General features: G+C 37.3%; 1 protein-coding gene across 1 annotated transcript; it reads left to right on the top strand.

Annotated features, from left to right (window-relative positions):
* The first annotated feature begins 1,610 nt into the window (after positions 1–1,610).
* Positions 1,611–3,652, top strand: LOC131039872 ((R)-mandelonitrile lyase-like). Its single transcript, XM_057972725.2, has 4 exons — positions 1,611–1,748; positions 1,875–2,525; positions 2,673–3,498; positions 3,596–3,652. The coding sequence occupies exons 1-4, from the start codon at positions 1,616–1,618 to the stop codon at positions 3,636–3,638; spliced, it is 1,653 nt and encodes a 550-aa protein (XP_057828708.2). The 5' UTR covers positions 1,611–1,615; the 3' UTR covers positions 3,639–3,652.
* The last annotated feature ends 10,947 nt before the right edge of the window (positions 3,653–14,599 follow it).

Raw genomic sequence — 14,599 nt, 5'->3', positions numbered from 1 at the left:
TTTGATTGGTGGCCATGACCTCTTGCCATTTGTTATCCTTCATTTGCCCCGAAATCTCTAAGTCTTCAAGTCTCCTTTTTAGACCCATCATCTCACTAGCATATAAATCTAACGACCAAATTCACAAAGTAGAACTAGGACTATATTGGTCTTGTTTGTCCTCATCCTCAAATTCTAACTCAACTTCCACATCATGCTGCTTCACCCACTTGATGCATTTGATATGGTTTTCAACAACCCTTTCATGGTTTTCTTGTCCATCTATAGGTGGCTTTACTTGCTTGCCCTTGTGTTGCCTTGGACCTGGTTGCTGCTCAAATAAAACTCATTAGCTTTTGTAAGATTATGACAAATTTATTGCTCCCCAACTATGTAAACTTTCTTACTATTTTGACTCGCCTTCGCTATACAATCCTCCTATATTGCTTGATGTTTACAAATGTTAGTCTTTCTCCCATACACGAATCTTTGACTTCCATACATCTTTAATTTTGAGGGTGCAAGAATACCTCTAACACCCCTACAATAGTGAATGAGCGAGGATCTTGTTTCCTTATGGCATACAATAAACCATATGATACTAACATGTGTGTTTGAAGTGTCTTTCCATACCCTTTCATGTTCCCTACCACGCTATTACCTCCATATTCCTTCGATGAAACATTAACTATGCCCTATCTGAATTTTGAGTGGTTGCTCTTGGACCCACTTGAAACATGTGAAATTAACTGCCATATTACCCGTAACCGGTTTTGATAGTAACCATTATCTAGAGAAATTTTTCCTTTTTGCAAATGAAAGGGAGACAAAAACCCACAAACAATGATGTAAGAAAAAGCGACCCGCATTTAAAAAAACCTAGTCAAAAGATTGAATGGGTAAATACTTGACAAACTCACCTCGACCTGCACAAACATTGAACCGTAATCTCCTTTGAAGAAACCCTTCAAACTGCCCAGACGGCAGGAAGAAAATTGGGATTCAAAAACCAGCTGCAGCAATGTTTGTTTGTTCAAACACAACCACATGTCGTAAAGTTTGAGTTCAAATGAAATGTGAAGGTTTGGTTAGTAAGAGCATTGCCAACCATAAGGTGGGTTTTTAGAAAGCTTCAGCAGTCTTTTATTTCAAAACAAAGAAGGTTTGTCCGCTATATGCGAATCTGTATTTCCTTAAAATCTTAGAGAGCATGAGATAGAGCACCAACGACCAAATCTATATGTGTACTTATTCACATTCAAAACTAATAAGTTCTCTATCTTCAAGTCTGTATATCCTTGAAAACCTTTAATTGCCAGTACCTTAATGAACACATTCACATTCAAATCTAAGAAGTCAAGCTCAGTTAAACGTCATCCTAACATAATTGCCAGCATAACTAGCATGATTTATCGTCATTCCAATTGAATCGATTTCTACGGAAGTTTAGCAATTTCTCACGGCACCTCCAAGAGTTTTCCCAGGTTTCGAAAAAGATAAGAGGGATAATAGTCAATTGCAAAACTCTCATCATGTTAGGTAACGAGTGCAGCGAAACTGACAATAGTTGGGGTTCATCTATAAATTTTCTCCATGAATTCCTCTTTTACAAATATATAGGTTGGAAGAGTTGCGAATGAATTTATTTTCAATTCCAAAGGAGTTAGATCGATTAATGGGTATGGAGAATCTGTTCCTTTTCATTTCTTACCTGCTAATTCTCACAAGTCATCAGCAGCTACACTGTTCAGCAGCCACGCGCAATTTGGGTCAGTAATTTCTTTCTCTTTTATTTCTAACCAATATCTTTAAGCTGATTAGAGAGAGATGTATTGGCAAATTTAGCCATAATGATTATATCATCCCCTCTGACACTTTATGCTTGGTGTTTGCAGAATACCCATTTCCGTTTATGACATTTGACGCTGAAAAGGCAGCTGCAAGAACATATGATTACATTGTGGTTGGAGGAGGTACAGCAGGGTGTCCTCTGGCTGCAACTCTGTCACAGAACTATTCTGTTTTGCTGTTGGAAAGGGGAGACTCTCCCTACGGAAATCCCGATGTTGAAGACAATAAAGGCTTCTTCAAGCTTTTCGGTAATGCCAGCGAGTTCCCTTATGTCGCTCAGGGATTTGTCTCAGAAGATGGAGTGCAGTTGGTAAGGGGAAGAGTTCTTGGAGGTGGATCAGCCATCAACGCTGGCTTCTACAGCAGGGCAAGCCTTGACTATATTAAGAAGATGGAGTGGGATGGGAAGCTTGTAAATGAGTCCTATGAATGGGTAGAGAAGATGAATGCCTTCAAACCAAACAAGCTTTTTCGGTGGAGTTCTGCTGTGAAGGATGCGCAATTGGAAGCTGGATTGCTTCCTTACAATGGGTATACTTTGGAACATTTGGAGGGCACCAAGATTGGGGCTTCATCTTTTGACAACAATGGAAGGAGACACACAGCTGCAGATCTTCTCAAATATGCAAATCCAGATAATATTGTAGTTCTTCTCAATGCTACAGCCAGTAGATTACTCTCCAATTCCTCATCAGGTACAGTTTTCAAATAATTTTAGAATTTTTCTTTTCGATAGATTGATGATGTTTGATACAATTTTTCTTTTATTTATATATGATATTTTAATTACTAATAGATTTTTTTTTCTCTTCATAATTTAGTTATCTATTTATGTGATGTAGGAAAGGTGAAGGTTATTGGTGTCGAGTTTATCAATAGTGTTGATGGTCTCTCCCATCAAGTATTGCTCAATGAATTGTCATATTGGAGTGAGGTGATTTTGTCAGCAGGAAGTATAGGTAGTCCTCAACTTCTCCTCTTAAGTGGAATTGGACCATCACAACAACTTAGAGAATTAAATGTTACTGTACTTCTAGATTTAAATTCTGTAGGAAAAGGGATTCAAGATCCACCACGTACAACAATTACCATTGAATCTCCTAAACCACTTGAATTTGCTCAATTACAAGTAGCAGGTATAATAGACAATTCACAAGCCTACATTGAGTCTGCTAGCTATTTCTTACAAGAAAATGTGACAACTTATAAATATCTAGGAATTATTGCTGCCAAGGTAGCTTTTCCCTTATCAAGGGGTGAGCTACAACTTAGAACAAAAAACCCTCAAGATAGTCCCTTTGTAAGGTATAACTACTATTCCCATCCCCATGATCTACAAGAGTGTATCTTTGGTGTCAAGGTAATGTTGAATCTTAGCAAAACAACTTCTATTCAAAACTTTGCACTTAAAGGTAGTGGAAACTCTAGTATCCTTCAATTCATTGGGTCAGCATTACCTCAGAATCAATCAAACAATAAAGCCTTTGCCAATTTTTGTAGAGATACACTAGCAACATTTTGGCATTACCATGGTGGGTGTCAAATTGATATTGTGATTGACAAAAGGCATCGTGTAAAAGGTGTTGATAATCTAAGGGTTGTGGACAGTTCAATTTTCAAGGACAGCCCTGGAACAAATCCACAAGCCACTACCATGATGCTTGGAAGGTATATATAATTTCTTCTTGTAAGTTATTTTATCTTATTTTTCAATTAGTAATATTGTCATATTTATCACATGATTTTATGTATGCATCATATGCAGGTATATTGGAGTTCATATTCTTCAAGAGCGTCTAAACCACTGAAAATATTCAACCTTTTTTTAAAATCTCAATAATTTTGAAGTATTGCATACTTATATGTATCTCATAAATTAATGATCATGAAATCATTGAATAGTATTATTTGAATTTTAAATATATTGCAATTCTTTTTTAGTGGATTCACTTTCATATAAGTAAATTTAATTAAAGGCAACATATATGAAAGTGGATTAAAATAAGTGGTGATTTGATTTGTAGTTTTTTGTTAAACATTTAATTTATCATTTATATTATTTAAATATATAAAATAAATAAAAAATGATGAAATATTCTAATTATAGTCCATGAAATAAGATAATGTATTAAAAATAAAAATTAACTTTTCTTAATGTGTGACATATGATATTCCAATAAGATGCATCTAAATAAACATAAATTAACATAGATACATAAATGATCGTTGTACATTAATAATTAAAATAAATGAATATAGAATTTATGTAAATAGAGAATCAATGTACTTAGTTTGATTATCAAATAACTCTGAAATATTTAAATGTATATTTGAATTTGATGTATCTTGGAATCTAGAACAATGACTAACATATTGATAACTCATTTAAGAATCATAATATTCTAATATAATCATGTACAGTCAAGTTTGATTGTCAAGGATGAGTTTGCAACCTATATATTGTCACATAAGAAAATAAATATATATTAGTACATATAGGTAAATCTACTTTTGTCTTTTATACAATCAAGTTGTCAAGGATTTTTATATTGTTCAACCCCTTGAGAGTAACAAAAATCAATGGCAACACTCTTCTATCTAGAATGATTGTGGACTAGCATAATACTAGATTTATTTTCTAACATCAATGTATATGTGATATAATTTATTTCTCCTTATAATTCCATGGTTGGAATGAATAAATTGAATTCCTTTGAGTACAAGGACTTTGAAAATATCCTATAAACTTGTGTTTACTTAGCTCCATATGAGAAGAGAAATTTATGTAAGTGGGAATTAAAATTAAATTTAAATATGACAAATTAAATTAGGGTAGGAAACATTTACAACTGAGAGAATGACCACAAATTAGTCCTATGAAGGAAAGGGGATTTTAATCATAGTGGAGACAAGTATAGAAGTAATTGACTAAGTGGATATTAAAAATATGTTTGGGTCCATGAATGTGAAAAAGGGATAAGTGGAAACTGGAAAATGTATAAGAAGATGTGTATATGGTAAGTAGAAAATTAGGGACCTAAATTTGGATAAAATTATGTCATTTATGAATATAAAACTATATATTAAATAGCTCATATCAAAATAGGCACAAAATCAATTGATAAATTACATGGGTATGAAAATATCATCATTATATTTTCGCCTCACTTTTAGGTGTATGTGAATCCTAGAATAATTATGTGATATCTTAGAGTATGTAACACTCTTCACCATGCATGTAAAGTAAATATTTGGAATATCAAAGGATATTACCATGGGCTCCATATAAAGTAATGGTCCTTCCAAGGAGACGATCATTTGTTTTCTCCAATTACGGGTGTATAATTCATAATTTTTCTCTATAATCACTTTGAAAAATTTACATATCTAAACATTAAAATATTATTGAAATGATACATCCCCTATAGCTTTGTTGTATCAAAATTATCAAAGGAGGGAGAAATAGTACATGAAAAGTAAATGTGGACTAATGAACTAATCCTATTAATATATTGTCAATAAGTTAAATTGTAGCAATACAACTTCCTACACTAATCTTGAGAGGAGGGTAATGCAAAATATTTATACATCTTTACAAAAATTACATAAAATTTACATAAATAAATATAATTTACATACAAACCAAACAACATTGATTTACATGGGGAAAACCCTTTCAAGAGAGAAAGCCCTCACTCCAAAAGCTGCCTAATATATTATTAAAAAAATAACAACATATTGCAATATACTTGCATAGCAGTCTTCTAACAAGAGTATCACCAATAGAGATCTACATGCAACTCAACATCTATTAGATTCTTAGGATAAATGACAATATGCAACCATAATACAATGCCCTCATAAATTAGGGTTTCCTTCTAGGACAAAAAAAGCACACAAAATATCCATTGTTCGATATATGACATAATAATAAATGATCAGGATTTACAATGATAAACAATAGGCTTTTATCAACATTACCTTTTTATTATTACAAGGGTGAGACATCATTTTCTAGAATAAATATCATACTTGGCAAACAACTTCCAAGAGAAATGGGAGAGATACCAACATCTTTGTTTAATCATTAGGGTTTGAGAGGCCCATAGACTTTCAACACCATCTAGAATTTTCTATGCTCATAGCCTTAGTTGAAGAATCTACAACAATCATCAAAGTATCTACCTTAACCAACTTCACCTTTCCATCCTTGACCATATGTCTAAAAAATGATAATAAACATTCACTAGTGCATTTGGGGCTCATTTCCGACGGCCGCTCGTCGGAATTCTGACTCTTTTTTGTCGGATTGCCGACAAACACAACCGTCAAAAACTTATTGTTGGATACTCCGACGGTGCTCGACAACATTGGAATCCCGATGGAAACCATCAAGTCTCCATCAGTGTATGTCTTACCGATAGCCTCATCGGCTATCGACAAGACCAAATGTTCCCTTCGCCGCTAGTGTAAGTCCTACCGATGGATTTCAACAGTATGTACTACCCTGATGACACCCGAGACATCAGGTCTCCATTAGTGTATGTCTTGCCAATGACACCCATGATATACACTGATGGAGACCTGATGTCTCAGGTGCCGTCAGGGTAGTACATGCCATTGAAATCCATCGGCAGGACTTACACTAGTGATGAAGGGAACATGTGGTCTTGCTAATAACTGATGAGGATATCGGTAAGACATACATCGATGGAGGTTTTAGGTCTCCATCAGTGTATGTCTTACCAATATCCTCATCGTCTATTAGCAAGACCAAATGTTCCCTTCGCCGCTAGTGTAAGTCATGTCAATGGATTTCATCGGCATGTGCTACCCCGACCGCTCATTCGCCGAGAGAATGCCATCGGGCATACAACATCCTCGTCAGATGTTTTTGTTGATTTCCATCGAAATGCTGACACCATCCGATGGAAACCAGGAACTATGTACTGATGAGGATGCTGTATGCCCGACAGTATAGTCATCGCTACAAATATAGGAGGCGTCAGAATTCTGACGATTATTTAATTTAAAAAAAAAAATATTATACCAAAAATCATATAATGGTACTATTGAAAGATGACAGTTTCACATCAACCCGTTAATTGTTTTACGACTTGAGATAGGTTTCAGGTCAAAAACCCACACAAAATGTAGCCTATCGGCTAATAATGCAACAATATTTTGATCAATTCAAGCAAATCATTAGAACTTGTTAGCTATCCTTCTTAACTATGCCCGATACAGGGATTTGTCTCTAGGTTTCTATAATGGCTTGTGCTCTATCAAATCTCCTTTATTTGAGCTAGCTTGAATGCATGCCTACCACTATTTGAAAATTTGATAGTTTATATCCTTTATGTTGCTAACGTTGAAAGGATCCTTTATCACCATGAATATTGGCTTAGGTGTATGGCTTCTGCAATAAGCATAGGATAGTATTTTTATTGATTTGATACAAAAATTCTTACTCAAAATTGTCTTTGCAATAGTGAATGTCCTTATTGTCACATACAATGAGTATGATGGCATCCTTGTCATCTTTTAAAAATGATATCTTATCTAAGTGTTTTCTCATATTGTTTTGATTATCTCACCACTAAAAACCTTCATCACTATGATTTGCTAACTATCTACACTCGTGATGCTTCTGCAGTCCCTGGCGGACCCCTTCTGGGTTCACAGGGAGATGGCTCGAGATCCCCAAGATCTACTAGCTCTAATGACAACTAGGGTGATGCAGATTATGAAGATGGTGGGTCCCAAAAATGGGTTTTCAGGTGGACCCAAGCAACAGATCACAGGTCAAGCTAGTTGTGGTCGAGTGTGTTGGCACTTGCATGAAGATTGCATTGATGAACTTTTATGTTGTCATTGCTGTCAATTTTAATTGGTAATGATGTTGTAATAATATTATTTTGCAACCGATAAGTGAGCTTGTGAAGGCAACCGGTATTACTAGAGAGGAAGTGAGATCAACTAGTAAACCCTACCTATTGATATGCTAAACCCTAACCGATAGAGCTTGGTGAATTGGTTGTATTGGTTTATAATCAAATGATGAGCAGTAATGATTATGCCACGTATGCATGTTGTATGCGAAGAGTTTCAAATGGTTTTTAGTGCATAGAGATAACTATTTTTATCTTGGGAATGAGCAAGTTCATTGCATGTAATGGTAACCGTGTGATGAGTTACAAAGATCGATGAAGTGGTGATCAAGGAGCAGTTGAGGTTGTCTTGAATGATGTACAATAATTGCTATGTAATCCAATGGTCATACTTGAACCGATTTGTTTGTAATCTCTATGAGATCTTAGGTTTGTGATGTGTTACTGACCTATTGTTTTTTTTATAAGGTTGATGAATTGTTTTGTCACATGTTGGCAATTTTGGTTGAATGTAAGAGTCATTGGTTGCCAAACCAGATGATGTATCTGTAGTATGTGTAAAGACAAATAGGAGCATGAAAAGGATTTGATCAAGCAGAGTAGTGCTATTCACCAGATCAACAAACCCCTATTGTTCTCTAACAATTACAACAGTCAAATCCCTTAACTGCGTAAGCTCTAAGAAGCTTAGTGTTATATAAATCCTCTAACAATGTGGTCCATTAGCTTGGATTTCAAATCCTCTACCGAGGTTACTGTTATCACAAAAGCTTGCACCCTTGTTAAACTATCAAATCAACAACCTTGTGAAACATGGAAACAACCCCGAAGTGTGGGACCTTGCGTAAGGGGTTGAATCTCTAGAGAAGGTCGACTTCCTTGTTCAAATAGGTGCAGGTGTTGGACCAACCCAACACTTCAAAATAAATCCTAAGCCTATCCTAACAAATTGAAGAGGTAAAGGGAAGAAATAAATCCTTGAAATAAAAGGAGGTGATGCACCAAGAAGAGATTATTCCTCTCCGCACCCGAAATGGCACAAGGAATCAACTGAAAAGTCCATGGGATGCAAAAAATTCATTTGCATGAGTGACCCACACGCATGTGTGGAGGTTAGAATTTTCTAAGTGTCAAGAGGGGAGAAGGATTCCCACACAGTCACACTCAGAAAACAAGTTAACACAACATACATGTGAAAGGAAACCACAAACATACACTTATAATGGAGGTAAGAACACATACACATCATACATAAGTTGAAGGAAGGCAATAATGGAGATTTTCAATTAATCATAAGGCCAAAAGCCAATCTTATAGTTGCATAAATGCAAAAATAATTACAAGTCTTCAAGAGAAGAGAAAAGCATAAGAAAGCTCAAGGTAGCAGGGAGAGAACCCTTTACAATGAGGCTTAACAACCTTATATAGAGAAATAGGTTACAATGGTGATCATGACCCCTGCATGTCAGTTTGGAAGTGTAGGGAAGTACATGCACTTGGCTTGTACATGCAAGCAACCTAGCCATACCTCAAAAGGAAATTCTAAGGAAGGTGGATTGACTAACCTTCCAAAGTTAGTCATGACATAAGTCACCAAGCATGGCCCCGTACCTTCCTTGATGGAAATCCTATCAAAAAAACTTAATACACCCTTGTGGCTCCACAAAAGAAAGTGTACAAGTCACCAAGCTATTGGAGAATTAAAATCCTTGCGTGTCGATCATGCCATCTGAAAGTGTCGCCAGTTGGAAGGAAGAACGGAGACTTCAGAAGCTCGGACTCCCAAAGTGAGGATGACAGGGGAAGGAGAAATGAACTTCAGAACCTTTGGGTTCTGGAGTTCATGGGGAACTAGGGAGAGAAGGAAAAAGGGGAAGGAACTTTAGAACCTCGGGGTTCTGAAGTTCTGGGGAACTACACAATGGAAATTCAGAACCTTGGGGTTCCGATGTTCCAAAAAGGGAAAGGGCTAAAGAGAGAAGGGGAACTTCAAAACCTGGGGGTTTTGGAGTTCTGGGCAAAGGAGAAACTTAAGAGAAGAGGTGAAGGAGAGGAAGGCTAGGAACTTTGGAACCTCAGGGTTCAGGAGTTCTGGGGGGAAAAGAGAAAGGCTAAGGAGAGGAGGGGCTAAGCTAGGGAAATAACTTTGGAACCTTGAGGTTTTGGAGTTCCGAAGAAGGAAGAAAGCGGATAAGGCAAAGAACTTCAGAAACTTGAGGTTCTGGAGTTCTAGAAAAGGAAGAAGGAAAGAGACAAGGAAAAGAGAAAAGAACTTCAGAACCTCAGGGTTCTAGAGTTCCAAGGAAGAAGAAAAGGCCAAGGAAGGAACTTCCTCTAGATAAGGCAACACTTCATACTTCATGATTCTTCTCTCCTTGATCAACTAGGGCCGCTCTGGTCCATGAAACATATGTCTGATCAGTTCTCACTGATGAACCAAGGGTGTCATAAAATGACAATATTTTTGTCGAATTCTGTGGGATGCTTGCTTGCTAAGCATGAAGTCCAGAAGCCTTGAGCAATCCATTGGGCACTGAGTCGTTGAAAAGACCCAAAACATGTGCATGCCATCACTTGGAGGAAAACTAGAAACTAGAGCGCACACCCTCTTAAGGAGAATGCGGCATGTGCATAAGAACTTATGAAAGCAAAACAACCTTTAGTCTAATATTTACAAGGTTAGCAACACCCTCTTCAGAAATAGGGCTTGAGATGAATCCCATTCACTGGGATTGGAAGAAATTTGCCATCAATCTTGGAGAGATGAAATGCATTGGCCTCCTTGCAACTAGTGATGACATATGGGCCACTCCAGATAGCATCAAACTTGGAGTGTCACCTAACTTTGGCTCTATCTGCATCCCATTTGAGAACTAGATCTCCCTCTTTGAAGACCCTATTAGTCACTTTTTTGTCAAAAACTTTCTTGACTTTCTCTTGACGAGTCTTAAGTGTATGCATAGCCCGATTTCTAACCTCCTCTAGCTCCATCAATGCTGCTAGCCTTACTGTCATGGCATCATTTTCTATCAATTCCATCTGATGTGCTAGCTCAAGAGAGGGTAACTCTAGGGAAGTTGGAAGTCTTGCTTCCTTCCCATATACTAGCATGAAAGGGGAGTTACTGATCGCCCTCTTGGGTGTGATCTTGTCAGCCCATAAGGCTATCTTCAACTTAATATGCCATGCCCTCTAATTGTGTTCAATTATTGTTTTAACCATCTTGATGAGGTTCTTGTTAGAAGATTCAACTAAGCCATTACCTTGAGGGTAATAGTTGGATGATGTCTTCAAATATATGCCATGCTTAACTTCCCAAGAACTAATTTGGGTTCCAACAAATGCCCTGGCATTGTCTGATATGATGGTGGAGGGAATACCAAATCTTGTCACAATTCCCTCAAGGAATTCCAACAATGAGGCATCAGTGGCATCCCTCAATGCAACTGCCTTTGTCCACCTAGTGAAGTAATCCATTGTGGCCAAGATGCACTTATGGCCAGCACTAGAAGGTGGGTTTATCATGCCAATGAATACTAAATCCCATTGGGTGAACAGTTGATCTGCTTGGATGAGATGAAGAGGTAGGGTAACTAGTCTTTGCTTTCCAGAAAAGAGAGCACATTTCTTACAATTATTCACCCATTTATGTGAGTCACTGAATAAGGATGGTCAGTAATAACTGGCCCTCATTATTTTGATAGCCGTAGTCCTTGTAGAGAAGTGGCCCCTTGAAGAGCCATCATGGAATTCCTCTAATAGTCTGCTGATTTGGTTTTGCTCGATGAATCCTAGTAAGACTCCATTGGAGTATTTTTCGAAAAGAGTGCCATTCACTAATACATAGGGAATGGACTGCAACCTGAAATGCCTTCTTTTGGTCCGGTCTAGACCTTGGGGGTATCTACCTTCCATTAAGAAGGTGGTCATGTCACTCACCCAACCGAATTGAGTGTTGTTGTCAGCTGGTTGATCTTCTTGTAACACAAGGGTAACCTCTCAAGTAGTCTCAGAAGATGAGACAAGCTGTTCACATAGGCCCCTACCTCTTACAAGCTTGGTGATCTTGATGTTGATGTCATACTCCCTGGCCTTGGTTATCCACCCAACCCTCTTCTCACTAATGTCCTTGTTTAGGAGGAAATCCTTTACACTTTCATGTGGAACTAAGAGATGAATCCTATTGTTGGACAACATGTGCTTGAAATTTTTTAATGCCCTTACAAGAGTGAGGACTTGCTTTTCTACATAGCTATACTTAAGCTCATAGTCCTTTAGCCCTTTACTAAAGAAAGCAATAGGTTGCTCCAAATTGTCATCGTTCAATTGTGTTAGGACAACTAAGATACTCGATTATCCTCCAAAGGTATAGAGGATAAAATCCCTTTCATAATTAGGATTGACAAGGGTAGGGGCCTGAGAAATTGCTTGTTTAATCATTTTTGAAACATGCCCTTACCTCCTTGGTTCAACTGAAAGCCAAGTTTTTCTTCAGCATGGAAGTGAGCGGATTTACCATGATGGCAAGGTTGGGAATGAACCTCCTCACAAAGTTGATCCTACTAAGGAAACTTTGCAATCCTTTCTTGTGACTGGGGACTGGAAGAGAAACAATAGCCTCCACTAGCTCTGGATCAATAGTCAAACCCTCCTTGGATATGATGTGCCCTAGAAATCTTCTTTGATCATGTTGTCCTCTATTTCAGCAAGGCCAAAATTGTGAGGCAACCCTATGAAACTGATCTGTTTCATAACTTATGACCTCTGGGAGAGCTTGATCGACTCTGTCGGTTAGCTCATTTAGTTTTTCGCTTTCTGTTTTTATTGTTTTCTAAGTTTTTAATATTTGTAGTTTTTCCTGCAGGTCAGACTTTAAAGTCCGACCTGTAGGGTTCCTTCTTTCAAAAAGGAATTATACATTGGACTTTAAAGTCTGATGTGCAAAGGTTTGTGTTTCCCCTACAGATCGGACTTTAAAGTCCAACTTGCAGGTAATCCTTCCCCTGCAGTTCAGACTTTAAAGTCCAAATCTGTAGGTTGTTTGGTCAAAAAGTTGCATGTCGGACTTTAAAGTATGACTTGCAAGGGTTTTATTCTTGCATGTCAGACTTTAAAATCTGACATGCACAACGTAACTAGTAATTAATGGCCGCATTAATTGCTAATTTAGGGGTTATTTATTAATTTTTGGAGTTTGTTTCTTCATTTTTGTTTGCGATATCCCCTCTATGCGTGCCTCCTCTTTTCTCCTCCATTTTCACTCACTAGCCTTGTGGATTTATCGAGTCTCCATCAAATTTTTATCTCACCATGGCAGATTGAGGTAGGCTTCTAGTTTTATTTCTATTTATTTCAGGTTTTTTCCCCTTTGCTTCGTTTTCTCTTTCCTTCTTCTCCGCTTTTTCCTTTGGGTTTTCTATCAATTATAGGCATATCGGAGGGAGAAATCCATTTTCTTTTCCCTTTTTCCTCACCTGCGTGATGGGTTTTAAAACCCGATCTATAGGCTGTGTGCGAAGATCTCTTCGCATATCGGACTTTAAGGTCCGATATGCGAGGGGAGATTGCTAGATTGACATGTCGGGTTTTAAAATCCGACATGTCAATCGGTTGTTCTTCCCCAACACATCGCATTTTAAAGTCCAACGTGCTGGTGTTTCTGCAATGTTCTACACCTGCACATTAGACTTCAAAGTCCGAGGTGCTAATAATTTTTCCAAACTTGCACATCAAACTTTAAAGTCCGATGTGCTGATGACTTTCCCCAACTTGCACATCGGACTTTAAACTCCGATATGCATGTAAAAATATTTTATCTTTGCACATCGGACTTTAAATTCCAATGTGCAAATTTCGGCTCCTAAGGTGCAAATCAAACCTTTTTCCTGAACCTGCCATTTTTGACAGTTTTGCTCCCAAGCCTGTTCTAAGTTTGATTTTCCGATCCGATTGATAAAATTTGATTTTATTGATGATGATAACTATCAAAGAAGCTAATCCTCAGTGTTTAATGTTGTCATTTGCAAATGTCAAATCCCTCTCATGACAAATTAGAGCCTTCTTCGAGTCAGTTGGAATCTTCTCTAGGTAAAACATCAGCAAAAAAGATGAAGTACAAGTATGATAAGTACTTGAATTTGTACCCAAAAAGTTCAGTACTCAAACATCAAGGAGATCAAAGATATAGAAATTGGACATGTCAGTATGCAAGAGTTTATTGATTAAGTTGAGAAAGCTCTGAACTGCATAACAAACCTGATCAAATCTGAGTTGCATAAATATGCATCCTTCCTAGTTGCAGCTCATGATCTGGATTTTGTACTTGCAGTAGTGGATCACTTTGATCCGAATAAAAGACAAGTTAGGGATGCTGATCAAAATGTGATTATGACTCTGGATAGTGTTTTCTTCAACATCGTTTTCAAAGGTTCTCCAGTTGAGGAAGTAGCTGACATTTCTCAAGAAAGTGTTCAAGAGTACTATGAGAAAAATGAGGTCAAATGCAAGAAAGTGATTAATACTGTGTACCTCTTTGCCGCCAGAAATTCTACCACCTCAAGATGGCCCAAGTATTTTCATAGGAGTGACTTTAATGAGGAGTACAACAATATGGTCACCATGTTATCAAGAATGAAGGGTTTAAAGGACTCTCACTACTTTCAAAGCTGGATGTGTTATTACATAAATATAATCAGGAAAGGGGCCACTAGGATTGATTGAGGTGAGCAGATCAGTGATGCATTCTACGCATAGTTGAAAGAAGTCAAAGTGACATTGAAATTTTATATGACTTCTTACCTGGTTTATGCAGCCGCTTCCATGAGGCAATATCCAGGTTTGTCTACTAAAGGTGATAGGAGATTAGTGCCTGTCTGGGA

This window comes from Cryptomeria japonica, chromosome 7, assembly GCF_030272615.1.
Source record: "Cryptomeria japonica chromosome 7, Sugi_1.0, whole genome shotgun sequence".
Lineage (NCBI taxonomy): Eukaryota > Viridiplantae > Streptophyta > Pinopsida > Cupressales > Cupressaceae > Cryptomeria > Cryptomeria japonica.
Note: the sequence above shows the minus strand (reverse complement) of the source record. Positions and strands in the feature narration are given on the sequence as shown.

What these genes read in the sequence shown, in the direction of transcription:
- LOC131039872 (XM_057972725.2), top strand. Translation starts at nt 1,616, where the DNA reads ATGAATTTATTTTCAATTCCAAAGGAGTTAGATCGATTAATGGGTATG. An exon ending in AGCAGCCACGCGCAATTTGG is followed by an intron (nt 1,749 to 1,874) that starts GTCAGTAATTTC and finishes TGGTGTTTGCAG; the next exon opens with AATACCCATTTCCGTTTATG. An exon ending in ACTACCATGATGCTTGGAAG is followed by an intron (nt 3,499 to 3,595) that starts GTATATATAATT and finishes CATCATATGCAG; the next exon opens with GTATATTGGAGTTCATATTC.